Raw genomic sequence first — 24,282 nt, 5'->3', positions numbered from 1 at the left:
GCCCTTTTGAACCCAGTTCGAACTTTGCGCATACTCTCACTGAACATTCATCCTCTTCCATGGTTCTGTTCCATTACACTTTCCTGATAGCATGCATCACATGCTCTTCCTCATCAATACAAGCAATGAGTCAATAATTGTCTTCCTGCACCTCAGGCCCATCCCCTTTCTTAGGATACTGAGGCAGTTAATCTACACAAATATCTTTTAACCTTGGTATATAAAAACCCTGTCACAAACTGGTAGTAAGGCAGCTTTCTATAAAATGGGTTGCTCATTCATGGATCTTCAGGGGACTCCTATCTACAAAGGTGTACACTAGAGGCTTACAGGTTGTTTGCAGTACAAAGCAGCTTCTTCAACGTTGTGATTTTCCCTCCTGTCCATTTATGTGCAAGTGCATTACACTCAATGACAGCATATTTGTACCCTTCATCCATTACTGAATTTGAAGCAGATGGGATTGCTACTTCTTCTACATTGTTTCACTCAGACTAGCCCAGACCCTTAGGCAGAAGAATCAAATGTCATCACACGCTTCTTTTCTAGCACAGAGGCATTTGCACCTTTATACTTTCAAAATATCTCTGGTACAAATCATTACAATTAAAATGCAGTCCACTCTTGACTACAATATATAACTATAGAAGCATGGATAATAATGACTGCTGCATATTATTCACACACGCACCCGGAAAGATAATCATTAGTCATATACTGGAGCTTTTGGCATGCACTCATTCATTAAAATGAGTTCTGGTTTTGGTATCACCCCATCATGAGATGACACAAAGAAATCACAGCAGAACTCAGGGACATGCATTTATCACCTCTTGTGGCCCTAACTTTGTCTAGTAATCTCTACTACACAATTGTCAAAAAGTAATGTTCTGTCAAGGTAGATGAAAGAAAACGGATGTCATCTTGGAGTGCTCAACGCATTTCAGATCACTTCACATATCATATTCAATCCCTTAAAGCCTAACTGTGCCGTCTGGCATCATAAAGGCAGTCAAATTCCTGATATCCAGTTGTAAAACACTCCATGAAACAGTGTTCAGGGCTTGGCCTATTAAAATGTTGGGACTGTACTCTAGAAAGGAGCAGTAATCTATGCAAAAGCATTTGTTCAAACGCAAGTTCACACAAATAGTTAATGTGCCATCGATCTTTCTTTGTCACTGAGGCATGTGTTTACCATCACAATGATGGAACCAGACTGCTCGTTACATGGCCTAGGGTCAAATTTTAATATGAAAAGTCCAAAAGCATTAATGAACCTCTGTTTAGTTCCAAAGTGAATTAAGTGTTTGAAAATGTATTCTATTGGATTAAGGCGAAGAACATTTTCATATCACAACACAAAGATCATGCAAGATATTGGAATGAACGAATTTCAAGTATGACGGTTAAAATATATAATGAAATGAAAATGCTATGAAATTAGTACCTTAATTGAGTGCAAGTTATGTTAGACCTGAGAATAGGTACACAAGTATTTTAGTTTTTTTAGGCATGACCAAAACTAAGCAACGGCTAAATGCAGACCACTAGTGCCCTAAAAAAGATAGTGAGATTGAGCAGGCTGAGGAGTAAGGTATACAAAGATATGGTACTTGAGATAGCAACTCACCCATTAACACATGAATACTTCTGGGACAGATTAGGCTTAGACCTTGTAGATCATTTTTTTTGTAAGGGGTCACCCGAACGTATATTATGGTTCTTGTGCACCACTATCCTAAATGGTTAGAGATTAAGGTAACTCCTCAAATTTCAACTGTAAAGGTGATCAAATCTGTGCAAGATGTTTTTAATGGGGATGGATACCCAACGCAATTTTAACAAACAATGGAATCCAACTGACATCAATGGAGATGGGAAAAATGGTATGTGGTAAAAGAACGGCAACGCCGAAATCAGTGCCATATCATTTGTTAAACAAAGGCCAAGTGGACCACCTTAACAAATCTACCAGTGAGCATAAATTGCCTTTGGATGTGAAGCTGGTTGGTGAGAAGATATAAAAAAAAAGATGTGCATACCATCTCCTAAGATGAAATGAACTAAATACTACAGCCCTCATTTACACCTTGTCAGAGCAGTTACATTATAAAATCGCCCCAGTGGAAATCTGTTACTGCACCTTGCTATTTTACTAAGAGGTGATTTGACCACCCAGTCCTCTGTTTTTCAACCCAAATTCCAAACTTTTACCCTTATTCTGACGTGCTTGCCAAAGAAAACCTGTCCTTACAATACCTGAAGGGGGGTTTGCAAGAAAAAACCACACGGTGCAAAAATAACCACACATTTGGTAATCCACTTTCAGATGCAATCCCCATTTGCACCCGAGTTCAGATTTACCCAGCACTTACAATGGAGGCCTACTACGTACCCAGATCAGATGACAACACTGAAAAGGATTGTGGGGAGCTGCCAAGCAAAAGTAAAAGACCTGCTGTCCTGCACATACCTACATAGGGGTGAAAAGGACCACTGATACTATCACTCCTTTATTAAACAAAACCTTGCCAGCTGTGCAAGGCTGATGAGGTTTTCTTATAAAAAACACACTATGGCAGCTTTGCGAGTAGGGTGATTTTTTTTAATGCACACACCCTTTGCTGGTTATTTGTCACATGGGCACTTGTTTGATGTTTTCTCTTCAACACACCCCTTCCATTTTGGTTAGTGCCCACTCACATAATTGTAAAAGATTCATATAAGATCACTTTCCTTTACTTGGACTCACAGTCTATCTGAAATAGCAATAGTGTTGTGTGTACTTATATTTATTGTACGCATGACACTGCTTGCATGCTAGACAGAGGTTGTGAGAAACCAATCATTTCAAATGCCCCACTTGCAAATTTGAGTGTGTGCTTGACTCTGATGAGAATGATTTACTTAAAAGTGAAGAACCAATCATGGTTTCTTCAGAGCGTGTAGTTGAGGTAAATGTAGCTTGTCTGGACCAGTGGCAGCTTATCAGCAAGAGTTTATACTTCATTGAAAAGATTGACAGCAGCTCTTAACTTGTGCTTCACTCTAGGGTTTTTCTTCGCCACATGAACTCAAATGATGCAAAGTGCCGATGTAGCACTGCATTTGTTTGTGTGCTATGACCTAAATTGTATCTGCTACCTATGTGAGCTGTAAATTATGTCTTTATAAATTCCAGTTAACATCATGATAGATAAATTCCTCTTCTATTTTGGAAACCATACCTGGGTGGCATCAATATGTCTAACATCGGATGCTCCCTCGTCTAATTCCTGGTGACCAAGCTAGACCAACTGTGCCTTTTCCCATTGCCCTCTAATTGGTTTTGGTTAGACAGGTTACATCATCTGTAGAGCAAGGACTCACACAAGATGCTCCAAAAAATGAGCAAGACCTATTCAGGCATCTTCCTGCAGTGGGGCTGCCGCCAGCATACAAACCTTGCCTGAGCAATGAAGGCAAAGCTAGAGTGTCCTACATCTGAGCATATTTCTAGATTTGCACGTCCACTGCCTGCTGATTGCCCTGAATCTCCAACCGGAGTGTGGCATAACTGCAAGACCCAGAGCTGCAAAGAGCATATTAGTCAGAGCGGGTGTAAACAGTCAGACTGCCAGTTTAGCACCAAGTGTTGGAGAGTGTAACTCTTCCTCCAGCTGCCTAGAGTTCCTGTGCCCAGCAGCTTTAAGCAAGCCATAGAGGGTACCAGAAGCCACATGCCATCAACTATGGCCCCTCTTGAAAAATGTTCTGCCTGCTGCAAGACTTTGTGCTACAGTATGAGCCTGCTCCCTCCTATCAGGTTTTTGATCAGATAAGGGGGAGGGGCTTGAGCAAATCTCTGATCAGCTAAATACCCACAGCTCTAAATGAGACACGGTGAAAGATACACTAATTGCAAAATCATCCCTACATAATACTAAGCTGTGCTGTTCATAAAACGGACCTAAACACCAATGCGAAGGAATAGCCACGAGCTGACAAATGTTGTCCTCAAGCGTGCCTGGAAATGTGCAACTGCAGAAGCTTTTCATGTGGAATTTGTAAAAGTTTATCAAATTTCCCAATATCATAAATTTACAGACATGCAAGATCATAGACCTCTGGTGCACATTTACAGTCGTCTTTTGTGATTCGGGCTCCTAGTGCCCAGATGAAGTTTTCACCACAATTACAGTTGCCCTCGAGAATTTAGTTAGCTCTCTGTTTGAGGCCTCACTGCTCTGACTCAATGAGTTGAATCCTTCAATTCCATACGTGTGAGGATTATTTTTTTTATGTTTGCTTTAAACACTCCATAGCAGTGCATGTGTTTCATTTCTATCTCCCTCTTCCCCCTTCACGTGCTCTCTCTTCACTCCTGATGTAATGATGTAATATAGTGTGATGTTCAGGGCATTATGATGTAATACAGTTCTAGCAATGTGATTGGCACTGCGTGTTACACCACAATCAATCAATCAATCAATCAATCAGGGGTTGGTAATGCGCAACTACTCACCCATGAGGGTCTCAAGGCGCTGGGAACAGATGCATTCCACAGTTGACAGTTAAAGGGGAGATTTTCAGAGATACCAAAGGAACCAGACGAGTCTGGGGCTATCAGGAATAAACTTGCCTTGAACCCTTGAAGAAGACTACTGTCTTTACTACAACTCATTTCCACATTTCCTGTGCTCCCCATCATATTTACTATCCTGTACCCTGTGTATTTATTTCCATCCATAAACTGCTGCTTGGGTGCTACTCTTTCATTCCCCCCTGCGTCCCTCCCAGCCGCGGCTTCTGCAGGTAAGAGTGGTGGGGGGGGGGGGGGGGGGATTTCGACAGACGAAGACGAGGGAAAAGTAATTATTCATTTAATTTTCCCTCGTCATTGTCTGTCGAAGTCCCCCCACCCGGCTCTACCCCTCTTACCTGCACGAGCCGCAGCTGCTCCCACCCCCAAATGTTGCCTGTTTTGTTCCCCATCACGTGTTATATTTTTTTTACCAGTGACTGGTAGCAGAAAAAGTGCTGCCAGGCCAGTCACTAGGTTTTTCGTACTTGTCGCAATTTCTTTTATGTTTTTTTTCTCATTTTAATTTATCGGTCTGGCGTGACCATGGATGCTTATTTCTAAAATAGCTACTGTTGAGGATTGATGACATTCAGAGACGCATGGACATTGTTTAGTTCTCTCAACTACTCTTTTTGTGGTAAGATTCTATGACTGGAGTACTCCTTAACAGCTGCTGGGTGAGACATCATCGTTTTCTTGTTCATAGTAATTAAACTGTGCCGTCTAGAGCATAAACATACTTTTCTCTGCTGATATGTCATTTAATTCACGTTATAATAGCTAGGCGTGTTTGAATTTCTTTCTTGAGGGAGATGAATGTGTTATTTTAATCATGGTGTACATGTTTCAGGGACCGCGTTCCGCCTGTCTTTTTAGGCCTGGCTTGAAATTCTAGCTGTTTGGAAGACCCTTTGTTACCAATTTTTTAAAGATTACATAGAGAATTTGGCTCTAGCCAGTGGAGTATTACTCTCTCATTTCTTGCTATTGCCTGTTTGATGTATCATGAAACTTTCTAAGTATTGCTCACACTAGAACTATTATACATCTCAAAAGACAATGACTCATCAAATCATTATACTATTTTTCTAATACATGCATTGTATCCAGGAAGCATTTTTTTAAATGATTGTTTATGTGCAGGAAGGCACACCTTCCTGCACATAAACATTGATCATGGCAATTTGCTGTTTGTATGTGTGCTGCAGAATGCACCACACATAGAAACAGCAAAAACGAGGAGAAATTGAACATTTCTCCTCGTTTTGCCATGTTAAGACCAGCTTTTTTTTGGTCTGAATTGTGGCGCTGCCCCATATTTGCGCCACCCTTGTAAATAGGGGGCATCGTCAAAATTAATGTGTGTTGCAGCGAAACGCCGACCGCAACACCCATTGCACGCCCCTTTCACTCTAAGTATAGCTTGAAAGGGGGCATTATTTACAAGGTGGCATTAAACCACTTAAAGTGGCTTAACGCCACTTTGTAAATAAGGCAATGGCCTTAACCCCATCAAAACATCTTAAAAAGTGATGTTCTGGTGGCGTTAAGTCTTTGTACGTTAGCCCCTAAGTTTGCCTGTATTTGCAATTCAAACTAGACCTATTAACTTGGCCAATTTTTGTGCTTCTTTCCTTATGGCTTTATGGCTAGGCCCAACCTTATTGCATTCAAAGCACTTCTGAGTATCACTCATGAAACGTCTTCATTACCATTTATGATTACCATTTATTACAAAACATTTGTATCATTATTCTCATATAACCCTTGTTGCATTTTAATTTTGTAGGTCTAGAGATTGCTGCTCCTGCACATTATACCAACTCTGGGAAGTGACTGGAGACTCTAATAGGAAGGACCTTGACCTCACCCAAATTTAGAATGTGTATGAATGCTGTTAGAATCGGTTCAGAAGAATGTCTTATGCCTGGCAAGACCAAGGATGGTCTAACATGAGTGTTAAGGGCTCGGCAGGTTTCTGTTAGTACTCTTTTTTATGTCAGTACTATGAAAGTGTCACTTCCTGGATGAAATTTGGAACTTATTATTTTAAATGTATCCAAAAAAGGGTCTTAAACTACTTCATCCCCACTCCTCATCCCAAGTGACATAACTGACTTGTTTCCCTCATTTGTGGCCATGCAGTATGTGCTGGTCAGCATTAAAGTGTGTTTCTTGGAGAAGATTTGTGTACACTAGACACATTCAAAAACAAGACAGAACCTTTGTCCATTTAGCTGGGTTGTTCACCCCAAAAATATTTAATAATTCTAATATTCATGTATGAATTTTAGTCATGCCACACTTTGCTTCTGCTGATAATGACAATCACTTAATCGTTCCACTGTCTGTATTTTCCCACATCCTTTGTTAACATTACCTAAATGCATTTTCTTTCTGTAGACTATGTAGGCAAACACTTTTCAATTCTAGAAACAGGTATGAGCTGGCCTAGAAAGACATCATTTTTCCTTTTCTCCACTCACTCCTTGACACAAGTACAAACAGGAGATTACACAGGGATCAGAATTCTGAAGGTAACTTCAATGATCACAACAGTTTTCCCCAGACAAATTTCCCCAGGTAAAACCCAGGAAAATGCCTTGTAAAAAGAGAAAATATGGCGATTTCGATTAGATAAATACCATATACCTTCAAGATATGGCCCCCGGTGTAATCATTGCACTTATATGTAAGTAACTGCTAAGTTAGTTACACATCCAAGTGGCTGATCTATGGCAAGTGAATGAGAACATGCAGTAACTCCAATTGGATCCTTGAGACCCAGACTATTTATTTTTGGGGAATAGAGAGGTTTTAGTTGCCGCACTCCTTTCAATGGGCTGGTACAATATACCCCTGCTTTATGACTGTTCGAATGCAGTGTAAGCCTGCAATGGAAGAAATGATTTGACTTCGTCTGCTTTCTTTAGTGTTACATTACACTGTTCCTGTTTGTGTGAATGGGTCAAAATGTAATGATTTGTTCCTTGTGCTCTAATGCCCACCGCTGGAGGGCTTACCTGTGAGACTTTCCTGTGTTCAAATAAGCTTACAAATCTGATGACATTCCCACATATTGACTTCCAGCCTCTTGAAACCCATTCTGAAATTCCATTTGATTACAGATGCATGCTGAATTGTGAGAAGCCAGTCTGATTTCTTGGTCAAAACTCCAACTCCTAGGAGGAGCCAAGATGGCGACCGAGACGGCAGCGTAGACTCCCGGCTCCGTGAACCTCCGTATCCCGCACGGATATCCTGCATGAGATCCTCAGCCTGCGAGATGCGATCGTGTTTGTGAATGAGAGTGGCAACCGATCGTGTGACTCCGAGGTTTCTGGCTGCGGTACTGCCTGAGAAAAGTGCATTTTAAATTTGCGGCCCGTGCAGCCCTGGAGCCTGGACCTCGAGTGGACGCCTTGGCCGAGTGGCAGTTCAACAACAGCGGCCTGTGGTGACTGGGTGGAGTCGGTCCACCGGAGCGGTGCCAACCTCGGCCTACATTTCGCCGTGGCCGTTCCTGCCGCTAAGCGAAGCGGACCGAGTGCCTGCCCGGGGGTGCAACTCTCAGATTCCCCGGTGATAGCCCCTGCCCTTGGCGGCGAGCTGTCCGTACGCCGCCCGTAACTCGCCCTGATTCTTGCAGGCAGCTCCCGGATTTTTGCGGGAACTGGTCCGTGGTGGGGACGACTGTTGCCCGTGCCCACGCAACGGATACATTTTTGCCTGCCCCCGGACCCTGTTTCCAGCGCCGTGGGCCTCGAGGCGCTTGTTCCTGGGTCCCGGCCCCCATACGGGTCGGGCCTACCCGACGGCCATTTTGTTGCGATGAAGCCTACCATCCTGTCCACTGGGTCACAGCAGGATTGGGAGTGTGTGACTTTTGGGAGTGTGGCGGAGCGATCGCAGAGAGCTATGCTGGGGTACGGCGACCTCCTCGAGGCCCTCGGTGCCCTTCATTCCTCCCTGGTTCATGGCGTCGGGGTCTTGGGGAGTAAGCTCGATGGTGTGGCATCAGCGTTGGGACAGTGGCGGCCTTCCTGTCCTCAGGTACACAGGGACTTCCCACACTGCACACCGGAGGACAAAGTCGCGGCCACCCCTGAGATTGGTGCACAGCTGGACACTCCGGACAGTATGCTACAGTGTGATCGGCTGGCTGTGGGTCTGATCTGTTCCGGAGGTATTGGACCTGAGCGGGAGGTGGTGGCCTCGTTCCGTGCACGGCCTCCGGTGACCCAGGGACAATTCAAGCAACAGTTGTCTACTTTGGCTGCTTCCGCCTTCCTGGACCCTGTGTGCAGTACAGACTCTGGGGCAGCACTGGGAAGGCCGTCCTTCCATGATGTGGACTGTGTTGGTACTCAGAGACTTCCACCCCACCTGTGTGTGTCGCTTCCCGGTCGTTTTTGGACACTCCTTTACCTTGGAACATCGGACATGGCGCTGGGTCGAGGGGTAGGCATGGGCAGAATTGCAAAGAGTGGTCAAGGATAAGGCTGATCCTTCAGGGGTGGTCATCTAGTAGACGGGCGGGCTCAGGGGTTGCGTGCTCTCATGGTATAGCTATTAGCATAATCGGTGCATAATGCTCCCCATCTTTCTTTGATATGGTCGATTTTGTGCTGTTCACTGTTTGCTTTGGGGAAAACTTACCGTGCGGGAGAGGGAAGCCGGGGGTATGTTCTGAAGGCCCTCCTCCAGTTTATTAATACTTTCTCTACCCCCCGTCTGATGGGGTTCTTTTCTTACTCCTTTTTTCCCTGTTTCTTCTATATTTCGGGTCTGGTTCCGGGGCGACAGGCACACTGCTGGGGGGAGGGGCCGTACTCATCTGCAGAGGTGCAGGGTGGGGGGTTGGGGGAAGGGGTTCTTTAGTCTTTCATCTCCTTTTTCCATGGCCTCCTTTTTCTTCTCTGATTCTTCTTGTTTTTTCTTTTCTGGGATCAGTGTGGTACACCTCCTTTGTTGTGAATCGTCGCCTTTTCATGTGTGCCACAATTTCCGGGGTGTTCCCTGGGCTTTAGGGCAGGGGACTGCAGGCGCAACTGCTCATGATATTCTTCCCCATCCTGAATTTCCTGTGTCTGCGCCATTGATCCAATAGATTGCTGATTATTGCTTATGTCATTATTCTGCCTGCCTCTTATCGCTGTTGGGAAATTGTTCGGCACCTGATCCTTCTGTTTTTTTTCCATTATAAAATGAAAACCCTTTTTAAAAAAAAAAAAAAAAAAAAAAAACTCCAACTCCTAGAATTCCCTGCTCACTGCTTCATATCCCCCCTGCAGCCCAGAAATGGATGGAGGAATTCAGAATGCCTGTGGCTGGCAGGTGATAGCCTGCTCACACCTAAGGCATGTGATTATTGCCAGTTCTTTTAAGCCTCTGTTGTCTTCAGTCCCGCACTGGTCATTGTAGGAGTGTTCCTGTTTGACTGACTCCATGTTTCTCGAGTTCCTGAGAGTCTGTAAATCCTTGTTCTCAGAAGCTTCCTGAGCGTTAGCTTATCCTGCTTTCTTGAGTTTGCACTGCCTGCCGGTGCTTCTTTTATTCCTGAGCTAGCACTATTTAATGCATCCTTGAACTGTCACTCTTTCTCTGGTAACCTTTTACCCAGTCTCTGCCTCTCTTTCCTAATTACAATAGTTCTAGTTTCCTATCTTCTTATCCCTACTGCCTTAGCTTCCAATTTCTTGGTTTGGTTGTTTACTTCTTTCTGTCTAGTGTTCCCTTTATTTCCCTTCTTTATTGTTTTGCACTTGACTTCACTAGCTACTTGTCTATCGATGCTGTGTATTTCATTTATCCACCTTTGCTATTACTGCTTTGCATGTTCCTGTGTGATCACCTGGATTCGTGGGCACAGCTGACAACCTAGGTGGTGTTTTTCATCCACTGTCAGCCCTCTCTTTATGTTACTTTTATAACATCACACACAAGGACCACTGAAATGTTATAGGGGGTGGTCCCTCCTCGCACCTCTGGGGTAGCCAAAGATATTGGAAGAGACGCCTCACCCACTTATCGCGACATGCTTCATCATCAGTGCCTATCCACACCCTGATAAGATTGTACCACCAGGGCGGACTCAACCAAACTTAGAACAAACTGGACAAGCAGGGATCCAGGTGTGGGGTAGAAGGTTAAAAATACCTATAGGTATACCCAAAACATTTCCATTATTCCTAGGGTACCCAAGGTATGAATACAAGTATCTTTTGAGGTTCTTTATTGAATAACTGTTCAAATAACCTCAAGGATTTGTGCCAACATGTTTTGGCCCAGGCTATGAGCCTGTGTGGATCTGGGGCCTTCATCAGGGCTTAGTGTGTGTATCCCTTATTTTCTGTGCATGCACACCATGCACATTTGTGAGGCATAAGGCTCTCGCCTGTCTTCACTTATGTTTCTTGAGGAATTTCCTCTTATCATTTTTCTCAAGGTCCATGCAGTTCTGGAGGGGGGTGTCACCTTATTGTCACACTTTCGTTAAAGCTGTTGCACCGCAGGACTACCTCTTACTGTCTCGCAGACCGCCACTGAGTCTTTTGAAACATCACCAAAGGTGTCAGCTCCACAGACCCTGCCTTTGCATGTATATCCTATATTTGCAGTCAGCATCTGTAACAGCAATTATGAGTGAGGAACTTACTGAGCTTCAATATTACAGTGTAAAGCCCCTAGATTCTTTATCTCACATACCTTTTATAGCTAATGTTGTTATATTCATGTCTTGCACATCCCGGGTGTTAGTAATTTTGAATTCTGAAAAGTTTTTTCTTTCTGACCTTTGACTTCTTGTTATTTTGTGCAAAGCTTTCCCATTCTCCACTGATTCCGTGAGTGGCGCTGGGCCGCTCTGTACCCAACGTTCTGTTCATTTTGTCTACCCTGCCACCAGTCTTGCTAGAGTCCTTGACAAATAATTATATTCTGTACTCTTCAGGGATATGTTGATAGTCTAATTTTCAGTACTCTATGTTTGCTGGGAAGAGTCTGCTTTCAGGCATGTTATTCTTGCACACTTCTTTTACTAGGCAGTTGCAAAAGGCAACGCTGTAATTACTGCTTAAACATTTTTGGGAACCACCTAACTTCCATTGAACAAAACTAGTATATTACAAGTCAGGTTTATGACTATTTAGTGGTCAAATTCATATTTGAGTGCTAGTAGCTCACATTTGCCCATGAAAGGAGTCTAGATTCAACCTGCTTGTTTCTTTAAGGCTCGGCCTGACAGTACCATCAGACTATATAGTATTCTGTGCCATGACAACTTAGATGAAGTCTACAATTTTAAGAACCTTTGTCCATGGGAAGTCCTAACCTGAATGTGGATCTTGGTAAGGTGCCAGAACTGAATGGGCTCACCTGCTCCCAGTAGTAGGATTGTTAGGAAACTCTGGTTGGTGGCTGAGCAGTTGACATCATATTCATGATGGATATGAAGGTAACAAAGCATCTAATCTCATTTCACTCTCATATGAAATCAAGTTGTACCCCATCTTCTGATTCATATATTTTGATCCACATATTTTAAACTGTTGATAAGAGAACATGGAGAGGTCCTACCTTGACCTCTCTTTTATGGTCATTGTAGGAAGGTAGGTCTGCTTTTATGGTTACCCCAACTTTTTGCTGGTGTTAGTAAGTTTTTTAGACTAGCAGCCTGGCTGGGAGCCTGCTAATCAGGACCCCAGCCACTCTGCTTCCTCCCTAAATCTGTCATGGTAAGTACTTTGGTACCGCCACAATTGGCTACTTGTGTACCCATGTAAGTCCTTAGTATATGGTACAAAGGTACCCAGGGCATAGGTACACCATGAGTCTCCCATGGGCTGTAGCATGTATTATGCCACCCATGAGATACCACTCAAACTGTGACTACAGGCCAGCCATTGCAGCCTGTGTAAGCTGGTGTTAGCACCACTTATAAGTTTCCTTATATCTGAGGTCACTGCACTTAAAACCTATAAGTAACCCCTAAGGCAGGCCTTTCATTGCTGATGGCAGGGCGAAAGGTTACAAGTGTGAGGGTGCCCTGCATGAGCAGGACACCCCCTACAAACCCCAGAGTCGATTATCCAGGCTTTGTAGGTGTGGTCAGCCATGTTCATATATATAGTGTCCATACCTCATTACGCGATGGCTAACTATATATTGGCTGTGCCGAACCTCGGCATGTTTGGTATCAAACATGTTGGAATCATACCCCAACACTCTTACCAGTGTTAGAGGTATGATTCCATGCACTGGGGGGCTCCTCCGGGAAGCCAATAGTAATCCCAGTAACAGCCTTCCCGGGTCTGCCAGTAAGCTAGTGCTTCTGCTGAGCCCAGACACGATTCTGCCCTCCTGCTGCTGAGCTGAGCTTGAGTAGGGCAAGGTAGTACAATAGGTTTCCTGTCACAGGGAGGTATGACCACCTCCCAGACAGGACTCAGTGTATTTGGCTGGGGTGGGGGGTGCTTGCCAGCGCCACCAGGCTGCTTTGAAGGGCCCACTTTGCGCCCTCCTTGCATACGCTAGTTAGAACCAGTTCTGGGAGCCCTTGGCTCTCGCTCTGGAACAAAACTGGACAAAGGACATGGGAGTATCCTCCCCTCTGTCCAGCCCCTCCTCTGTGAGGGACTCATGAGTTGTCCTAACCCCTTTCTTAGGGTATAAAAGGGCTTACCTGTGGGTGGGTTCTCAGATTTGTCATGGGACAAGAGCCAAGACTGAAACCACGTCACTCATCGACCACCTGGACACTTGGACTTCACTGGACTTCACCTGGAACCAAGACTGCATCACAGAAGACTCCTGCTGCTCCTGGTCTCACTGTTCTGCACGTTTTCTTGGTTTTCTGTGTCTGTGCTTCATCCAGGATCTTCAACAGACGTGTGGGCATCAAGGACACCCAATGAAATCTCCCTTGGAGTGAAGGAGTCACTCCCCTGCATCTGTAGGCACCGCAACCAAGCTGACCTGTCTACTGCTCCTGACGTCCCACGGACTTCGAAAGACTCAGCAATACAGGTGGTGGTTCTGCAACTCTCTTGAGGCCTGACCTGTCATCTCTGCAATTTTGAGGCCAGTATCCCTCATCGGAACCGCTGGAACCGGACCCCTGTGTACCGCATCGACATGCCTTTGCCAAGGCTTGCTGCCTCCGCACTCCAGAGATCCTTGGGCTACAAGAAGCTCCAGCCTCCAGCATCTCTTCCTGCCAAGATCTTTACCCTCACCACATTCTCTGCACCGTGGGCCTTCATCTTTGGTGAGCTGCTCGAGGCTCGAGGCGACCGCGCGAACGCGCAGCAGTCACGCGCAGCGGGCGCGCCGATTGTGCGCCGAAGGCGCGCCAAAGGCAAGCCCGTCTGCGCCCGTCCACGCCTGGACCGCGCCCAGCGCCAGGACCCCTGGCCCCCACCGACGCAAGACGACCCGACAGACCTACGACGCCACCGCCCTCAACGCACTCAATGCCGGCCGGAACCCCGCCTGCTGCCGGGCCGCCCCGAAACGCTTCCACGGACCCTTCACCTGCACAACCTGCAAGTTCACCTGCCTCCGAACATGCACCGCACCCGCCAAGCCAAACACCAGCAGCAACCTCAAGTGCATCCTGCTCAACACCCGCTCCATCCACAGACACGCCGTCGAACTCTGGAACCTGCTCGACACAACATCACCAGACGTCGCGTTCCTCACTGAAACATGGATGAACGCCTCCTCAGCCCCCGACATCGCCATCGCCATCCCGGATGGATACAAGATCATCAGGAGGGACCGCGTCAACCAGACTGGGGGAGGCATCGCCATCGTCCACAAGAACACCATCCGCATCACGACCGACGCAGACGACACCTACACCGCAGCCGAACACCTCCACTTCCAGATTCACACTGACCCAACGACGACCCTCAGAGGCACCCTCATCTACAGACCCCTGGGACCACGCACACAATTCAGCGAAGACATCACGGACTTCATCAGCCCACACGCCCTCCCCTCTGCCGACTACATCCTCCTAGGGGACCTCAACTTCCACCTGGAGAACAACAAGGACCGCAACACTGTCACCCTGCTGGACAACCTCGCCAACCTCGGACTCAAGCAACTGGTCAACACCCCCACCCACTACGCCGGCTACACGCTTGACCCCGTCTTCTCATCCAGCAAGCACATCGCCTTCAGCCACTCCACCGGACTTCACTGGACCGACCACAGCTGCGTCCACTTCAGCTTCAGAAAAACCACTACCCACCACCACCCGCAACAGGTTCCTCACAGAAGCTGGAGCAAGATCACCGCCGACCAGCTCACCACCTCCCTCAGCCAGAACCCACCTACCAGCACACCGGACCCCAACGAAGCAGCCCGCAACTTCACACAGTGGCTGACCGCCTGCGCCGACGACCTCGCACCACTGAAGAACCCTCCCAGCAAACCCAGAAGCAAGAAGGCCCCCTGGTTCACCGACAAACTCAAGGACTCCAAGAAGACCTGCCGCACCCTCGAGAAAGCCTGGCTCCTCGACCGGACCACTGACAACATGACCGCCCTCAAACACGCGACCCGCAAGCACCACCAGCTCATCTGCACCACCAAGAAGAAATCACTGAAGGATCGACTGGACAACAACGCCCACGACAGCAAGGAACTCTTCAGCATCGTCAAGGAGTTCTCCAACCCCAGCACCGGCAACAACAACATCACCCCTTCACAAGATCTCTGCGACTCCCTCGCCTCGTTCTTCCACCGCAAGATTGCCGACATCCACAACAGCTTCGGCGCACCATCCTCGCACCCAACCATCGGACCAACGCACCCCACCGCCACCCTCCGCACCTGGACCGCTGTGACCACCGAAGACACAGCCCGCACGATGAACACCATCCACTCCGGATCTCCGACTGACCCCTGCCCCCACCACGTCTTCAACAAGGCCGACTCCACCATCGCACCCCAACTCCGAGACGTCATCAACACCTCCTTCGACACCGCCACCTTCCCGGAGAGCTGGAAGCATGCCGAGCTCAACGCCCTACTGAGGAAACCTACAGCGGACCCCACCGACCTCAAAAACTTCTGCCCCATCTCGCTCCTCCCTTTTCCTGCCAAAGTCATCGAGAAGATCGCCAACAGACAGCTTGCCGCCTTCCTCGAGACGAATGGATCCCTCGACCCCTCGCAGTCCGGCTTCAGAGCCAACCACAGCACCGAGACCGCCCTCATCGCAGCCACCGACGACATCCGAGCCCTTCTCGACAACGGGGAAACAGCGGCACTCATCCTCCTGGACCTCTCCGCCACGTTCGACACTGTCTGCCACCGCACCCTAGTCCAATGCCTCAGCAACACCGGCATCCAAGAGAAGGCATTGAAGTGGATCATCTCGTTCATCGCTGGAAGAACACAGAGAGTCCGCCTCCCCCCGTTTCGTTCCGAGGCCACCGAAGTCATCTGCTGCGTCCCGCAAGGCTCATCACTCAGCCCCACCCTCTTCAACGTCTACATGAGACCTCTCGCAGCCATCGCACGCCAACACAACCTCAACATCATCTCCTACGCCGACGACACCCAGCTGATCCTCTCCCTCACCAGAGACCCCGACACCGCCAGAACCAGCCTCCACGAAGGGATGAAAGACGTCGCCGAGTGGATGAAGAACAGCCGCTTGAAACTGAACTCAGACAAGACGGAAGTCCTCATCCTTGGACCATCACCCTCCGCCTAGGACGACTCCTGGTGGCCCCCAGCCCTGGGCACCGCACCCAAACCGACAGACCACGCACGCAACCTGGGCTTCATCCTGGACTCCTCCCTCTCGATGACCAGACAATTCAACGCCGTCTCCTCTTCATGCTTTCACACCCTCCGCATGCTCCGCAAGATCTTCCGATGGATCCCGATCGAAACCAGGAAGACGGTCACCCAGGCCCTCGTCACCAGCCGGTTGGACTACGGAAACACCCTCTACGCCGGAACCACAGCCAAGCTACAGAAAAGACTACAACGCATCCAGAACGCCTCCGCCCGACTCATCCTGGACATCCCTCGATGCAGCCACATCTCCGGCCACCTGAGGAACCTGCACTGGCTCCCCGTCAACAAGAGGATCACGTTCAGGCTCCTCACCCACGCACACAAGTCTCTCCACAACCTGGGCCCCAAGCACCTCAACGACTGCCTGACCTTCCACACGCCCACCCGCCAGCTACGGTCCGCTAGCCTCGCCCTCGCCGCCGTACCACGCATCCGAAGAGCCACCGCCGGAGGCAGATCCTTCTCCTACCTGGAGGCCAAGACATGGAACTCCCTCCCCATCCACCTTCGGCTGACCCAGGACCACCTCGCCTTCAGGAGACAACTCAAGACCTGGCTGTTCGAGCAGTAGCGGCCCCCTTCCCCCAAGCGCCTTGAGACCCTTCCGGGTGAGTAGCGCGCTATACAAGTGTTATGATTGATTGATTGATTGATTGATTGATTGATTGATTGATTGATTGATTGATTGATTGATCTTGCGACTCATGAGCCTTTGGCCTGTGGGTCCTCTCGAGGGTCTTTTTTTCCTTCAGTGGGCTCCCCTGCATGCTCTGGACCTGTTCTGACTGTCCTGCACTTGGTGAGTCCTTGGACCTTGATGGTCCTAGCGTTGCTCCTTCAATGTTTTCCACGCCTGTTACTGCTGCCAAGGCTTGTTGGTGCTCCTGCTGGACACTGACCCCCTGGTTCTCGACTTCTGACGTGGGACCGCTTGTGAACAGCTCCTGGCCTTCCTCAGCATTGCCTGATCCCCACAGCTGCAGCGACGAGGTCACCGTCATCACTCCTGCATCTTCCGTCATCGGTGGTGATTGCTCTTCCGTGTCTCCTGGTCACCTTCAAGTGGCATAGACAGTATCCCCTCTGCTTGCAGGTTCTTCTCTCCAAGAATCCATCCTTGGATTCCACCGGACTCTTGCACAGTCTTCACAGCGGCATCTTTTCTGAAGTTCTCCATTGTGGATTACGGCGGTGTCTGACGTTACTTCGCACCTAGGCACCTGGCTTCCCTGGTGTAGTTACCCTGGTTCCTGGGGTATCCATGGGTGAGGTGGCTGTCCAACCTTCTGTCTTCCACAGGGTTTCTCCAGGGCACACTGGGAAGGGTCCTTCTTCAAAAAGGCAACCGCAACTTTCCTGTTAACTTCTATTGATTATGCGGCTGTCTTTCTACTATGCACACAGCCTCCCTGGGGTTCCTGGGTACTTACCTTGGGTGGTTCCTTGTGTCATCAGCTCTTCTGAGTCTCCTGGTCCAAGTCCTGACTTTGGTCACAGCTCGCATTCCACTTTCTTAGTATATGGTTTGGTCTCCCCCTGGAGACCACTGTGTTTTGTGCTTACTTACCTGTTCACAATTGAAGTATTGTGTGTATTTGTGATTATATCTCCGGGTAGGAGATATACCAATGTGTTACTGAGTTTTGTACAATAAATAGACATATTTCTATAAATACACTGTGTGGTTCTCTTTCATTTAGTCTACGCTATATGATTAAATCTTGGTAAATACACTGGGTTTTTTTTCATGTAATCTACATTATATGATTAGATCTGATAAAACAAGCTGCTTCACAGTCCTTCTGGACTAAGCCTGAAGGCTGCTTTCCACAGCTACCACTTAGAGAGCTTTCTATGGTTGCCTAAGACCACTGAAATCACCATACGGGTTGTCTGGATTAGTGAAAGGTCCTCCATTAAAATAAGTTTGCACCATATACTAAGCCAGCCACCTACAGTCATGATGGCCTTTCATGTTTGAGAAGGCAGAAACAAGAAACAGTAAACAAGCCATGGTAAGAAGATAATAAAAAGAGGAAAATAGAGTGTGTTGTTCAATGATTCAATAACAGTCAAGAAGTAGAAGCAGAATACATTCCTCAACATGTACAGTTCCGTCAATCATCACTTATTGATATGAATTTCCTAAAAGCAATATTGTATACGTCATTAGAATAAGTTAAGTAAACCAATTTCATTTTGTATTTCAGATCCTGTGAAACCTTGCGTGGAGGAAATGATTGCCATAGAAGAAACCCCTGATCCAAATGAAACACCAATCATGGACTAAGATATTACTGTTGGAGAGGCAGATCCAGCCAGAGAGATACAATATGAGGTCACTTCAATGGAAGCAGAAGCAGTTATTCCCACTTCAGGGCACGTAGAAAGAAAGGAAGATGCAAAGGTTAATATAAGCTCCTGAGCAAAATTATCCAAAGATCAATGTTAAGGGGAAATGTGGGTCTTCCGAAGAAGACTTGGTACAGACTAGAGTTGCCATTCAGAGTGTAAGGAGTGGAAATTCACAAAAAACTGGCAATTATTCCATCCACACTATTGAGAGTGCATACTTATGTATTCACTTTAAATAGGATGCATGGGACTTCCAACAATTGGTGATGGATGTCTACATCCCACACTCTAAATAGGGTTGACAGAATATGCCAATTTTTGGCAGATGTCCCAAGTCCTCAAAACTCTAATTACCCCTTTGGTCTGCGTTGATTGTAATAATTTGCAGTAAGTAAACACGTTATCTCAAGTAATTGAAGAGAATGAAACACACAACAGTAGAAGCAAAATGTTTCTTCTCTTTGGAGCTAGCCTGGGCTTGCACTCATTAGATTAAGATGTGTTTTACCACTAAAAAAGATTAGCCTATACCATTCATTTACTATTGATGTTATTACACTTTTGAACAATTTTGGTTGCGACTGTAGTGTAATAAAATCACATTCAAGTACCCGTGCGGTGTGCTTTCCTTCAGTCAACAGAACCATTCTGAGATATGAGCAAAGTAGGCATATGCATATGCTATTCACCTCAGGGGCTTCCTGTTAAAGTGCCTGGGAAAGTGAGAGTATTAAATTTAAGTATTTATTGGTGCTTATGGCCTTATTGCATGAACCCCCCCCCTTATCCCCAGCGCCTTGAGACCCTCAAGGGTGAATAGCGCACTTCCAAAATACCTGGTTGATTGATTGATTGCCCTTGGCTGGAAATGATCTGGGACAGAAGCTCAGAAATAACATGACACAGCTTAAGGGCTGGGGACCTAGCAGTTCTAAAGAAGTCATAAACAGTCACTAAATGAGAGAAAGAGGGTAGGAAAATCATTAAAATTGGAAAGAAAGAGAGAAGAAAGGGTCAATTGAAGAGAACGTGTGCGAGGAGAGAAAGAGACGGAAAGAGGGAAGCAGGAAAAGATGGAAAAAAGTAAATAAGGAATGGTTATAAAGATAAATAGACAGGTACAAAGGGGAAAGAAGACAGAAAAGGGGATAACAAACAAGAAAATTGAAACAAAGAAGGAACATGAAAGAAAGAAGAAAAATTTAAAAAAGAAAAAAACTCTAAAGTGTATAGCCTACTTCCTTACAGGCAAACACATAGGGTCAAGCACCCATGATGCACCTCAGTATCTAAGAAACACATTTGCGGAGTCCCTCAAGGATCATCTCTAATCCCAACGCTCTTCATCATCTACATGGCACCCATAGCAGGTATCTCAGAGCCTATGGAATGGACACCTTCTCCTATGACACACAGCTCATCCTATCCCTGGCAGACCAACACCACCAGAAACAACGTCATAAACTGCATGGCAGGTGTCGTAAACTGGATGAAATTGATCTGCTTAATCACAGACAACATAGAAGTACTGATCTTCGCAAACAAGTGCTCACCCTGGGTGCCCTCCTGGTGGCCAGCAGATCTAGGACCCAGGCCAATCCCTATGAATGCAACACAAGATCTTCAAGAGGCTACCCCAAACCACAAGACACACTGTCACTCAAGACATCATCATAAGCAGGCTGGATTACGGCAACTCACGCAACTCTGGAATTTCAACCCAACTCACACAGGGACTCCAGACCATTCAGAACGCCCCTGCTATCTCCACCTCTGTCACCGCACCCACATCTTCCCTCACCTTAGAGACCTCCACTGTTAACAGAAATGCTGCCAATTCAAGCTACTTATTAAGCATTCAAAGTCTTCCACAAAATTGGACCTGCCTACCTCAACCACTGCCTACACTAGACAACTGCCATCTACATCTCTTACACATATCCCATGCATCCACAGAAGCAGAGCTCGAGGTTGCTCTTTTTCGGCATCGCCGCCAAGACATGGAACAGCCTCCCTCTACCATATCAGGACCTCTTCTTCACTACTAAAGTTCTGCAAGAAGCTGAAGACCTGGCTATTCATCTAAACCTACTGATCCCTTTTGGCTGACTCACAACCACTTTCGCTTGACCTATACACCTGCTCAAACAAATCGACTTAGCATAACATAACAGCTGCAAAGAAAGATATAAAAAAGAATAAAAGAAAGAGAGATAGATAGAAGGAGAGACATTCTTGGTGGAGAAACCAAATCCTGCTGTCCTCGAAAACTGCTAGTATCATGCTCTGGAAACCATCTTTGACTACTACAGTTAGGCACTATAACTTTAGATGGCTACTTCAGGGACTGATTCCTATTCTTTGTTATATGCTTTGTCACAACACTGACAGACTCCATTATAAGCAAACTAAATACAAACTACAGCAAAACCTGGCAAAATTAGTCTGCCTCTGGTACCACAACTCAGTAAAACATTCAGGTTTGTACAGAATGAAAACTCAAGCAAAACTTGTGGCTATCAGCCACAACATCCCAGTGTACTACACTTCCCCACATTTTCAATTCACTGAGTTCTACCACGTAACATGGTATTTCTCCTATACTACATTGCACCCACGGGATCCTCCCCATGCAACATCTCCTGAGAGGGTACTACTGTTCCCCAACTTGGCTTTCCTACAGAGTACTATTCCATGCAACTTCTCACGGCGTAGTACTGCTCTTCCTCACTACGTGGCACTCACCCGTGCAAATTCTCACAACAGGGTTTTACACTTCTCCTACTTTACATAACACAAGATATTCCCCACATGACAACTCTAGAAACAGGATGCTACTTTTCCTCAACTTCGCAAGGGGTACTTCCACATACAACCTCTAGCCACAGGATACTGCTTTATTCCCTGTTTGCACCAACACACACGCACAAAAGTACTACACTTGTATCTCTCACCAGGGGGTACTTATTTTCCCCACATCCTCAACGCATTGGACATGCAAAACCACCACGTATCTAGATGGGCATTATACTCGAGAGGGTGACTAGACTCCAAACTGCAAACTACACTCCATGCAGAGTCAAAAATAAATGCACACACAGTACTCCCAAAACAACCTACAGGTGGATATACTTACACTTCCCAACCTGTCTTGCTGTAGCAAGCATTCCGCACACCACAACCATTAACAAAAACTGCAATTCTCAAACAGAAATGAACTCACATGGAAACTTACTAACCCAACAAATGCATTACTAATATGTGTATGGCACGTATATCACAAACCAAATTCTTCCCCAGTCTAATAAACACCACAGTTAACGGGAAACAAGGCACATTGATTAACAGAAGTTCATAAAAATTACGAACTGCATGAATGCCAAATAACCCAACGGATAAATGAACTGAATTTCATATTTTAACTGGACAAATGTCAGCCATGTGATGTTTCAACTTCCTAAGACTTCAGGACAGAGCATACCCTCTTACAACACAGTATAATTTCTAGCACCAATATCCTTGGAGATAGTCCTTCTTCTCTTACTAATTTAACCAGGTGGTCTTGAGTAGTCCGCCTTCAACTTTCCTGACCTGTCTGCATCAAATATCAGCTCACTGCCCTTATTCATGATGTCAAAGTCTCCATAGCCAGTGCCAACTCTTCCATACCCAGGTCTGAAATGCAAGACATTGGTGAGGATTTCTCATGAGCGAGTTGCACTGCTAGGTCCCCAAACACCTCACCCTCTTCTGTCAGACTGACTGACTCAAGCAAAAGAAGATGGGGACCGATTCACAGAACTGACTTAAGACAAAATCCTAAACTTACTACCATTTTGGTATTCACAGAAGGCACTTACTCATTTTGGTAGTCACAGAAGGCATTTAGGAGTCCTAAAGTTAGGAGTCCTAACTTTACTACTCCTAAACTGAGAAAAATCCTAACTTTAAAACTTTCGGTATTCACAGAAGGCATTTAGGAGTCCTAAAGTTAGGAGTCCTAACTTTACTACTCCTAAACTGAGAAAAACCCTAACTTTGAGACTTTCGGTATTCACAGAAGGCATTTAGGAGTCCTAAAGCTAGGAGTCCTAACTTTAAAATCCTAAACTGAGAAAAATCCTAACTTTAAGACTTTCGGTATTCACAGAAGGCATTTAGGAGTCCTAAAGTTAGGACTCCTAACTTATGTGAATACTGAAATGAGTAAGTGCCTTCTTTGAATACCAAAATGAGTAAGTGCCTTCTGTGAATACCAAAATGGTACTAAGTTTAGGATTTTGTCTTAAGTTCCCATTTACCTGGTGCTGCGCGTTGTGATGAAACCTCTGACTATCCCCATGACCATAGTGCTAGCAGGAGTCACTCCATCTCCCCTGGTAACTCCGTATTAAATTATGCTGAATGCCTTTAACCAACGTTTTTAGAGACTGTGTGCTGTTGTCTTTTAGCTCGGTCTGGCCTCGTGCGTTAACAAGGGTTCTTGCATGTCAAGCCCCTCTATGGATGCATGCAGAACTTGTCCTCTTGACAGATCAGTGACTGGGCTCATGAATGATATATGAGCCCAGCACATGTGATGAATGAATTCAAATGGAGCGATGTGCAAAAGATGAAGTACTTTATCACCAAAGTCATGGACTAGTTTGTCCACAGCCACTTAATTGAGAAATCATACTGTATACTCACCAACGCTTCTCTTAATGTCACCGTCAAATATAAGCTTAAACGTCATGGGTCATTTCAGAGTCATACTTACTGTAAAAAAAAACTCCAGCCTCTTTTGGTGTCTCCCAAGTACTGTCTCCATAGCTTTGTCCTTAAGCTTAGGACTATGTACTGGGACACATCACCTCCGTTTATAAATTTCCTCAGATGGCTCCTTGTCCTTGCCCACCCTCCTCATTGTGCTTTTCCTGCCCATCAGCCTGAACTGACACCACTTGCCTGTGAATTTGAGGGTGGGTGGCCCCAAACTATGTCTCCACCGTCACTGGGCCATCTACCTTCTCACTACAAACCTCCTCCTCTGCCTGAAATGGCTTCTAACTGCCACCAATGTTTTGCTACATTTTCACACAAGTTCATAATAACTCAGCATCAAAATGTTGAAGACAGAGAGCAGATTTTTGATAAAAGAGAGTGTAGCCACTCTGGTAGGTTGTTTTTTTACATGTTAGGGTCTTAGGTTACGGCAACAGCAGGGAGCTCCTGACACCCTCCCTTCCACTGTAACTCTCTTCTAGCTACCACTCCACACCAAAAACCAATATTCTATTATATCATTCACTCTCAGCATTCCAGACACTAGGTCGGACATTCAGGGAATGGGGTCACACAGGGTACTACACACCTCGCTTTCTTACAAACAAAACAATGAACAGCTATTCCCTTGCTTATGAAGAACAACCATTCACAATCACAATCAATCAACCACCTTCATGTCTAGCTTACACATTCACCCAACAACAACCTGTAAAACTCTCCAGTATACCTGTGGACACCTATGGACAACAAATAGTGGATACAGAAACTCTGTA

The 24,282-nt window shown here is 46.2% G+C and overlaps 1 protein-coding gene across 4 annotated transcripts in view; it reads left to right on the top strand.

Moving 5' to 3' along the window:
• Positions 1 to 19,354, top strand: part of MYOM1 (myomesin 1) — a 709,264-nt gene extending 689,910 nt beyond the window's left edge. For all 4 annotated transcript variants that reach the window (XM_085605828.1, XM_085605831.1, XM_085605829.1 and 1 more), the window contains one exon: positions 18,598 to 19,354. In XM_085605828.1, the coding sequence (XP_085461954.1) occupies positions 18,598 to 18,677 (80 nt within the window). In that variant the 3' untranslated portion in view covers positions 18,678 to 19,354. The remainder of the gene's footprint in view (positions 1 to 18,597) is intronic.
• Positions 19,355 to 24,282: the final 4,928 nt, after the last annotated feature.

Source organism: Triturus cristatus, chromosome 5_1 (genome assembly GCF_964204655.1).
Source record: "Triturus cristatus chromosome 5_1, aTriCri1.1, whole genome shotgun sequence".
NCBI classification, from domain to species: Eukaryota; Metazoa; Chordata; class Amphibia; order Caudata; family Salamandridae; genus Triturus; species Triturus cristatus.
Note: the sequence above shows the minus strand (reverse complement) of the source record. Positions and strands in the feature narration are given on the sequence as shown.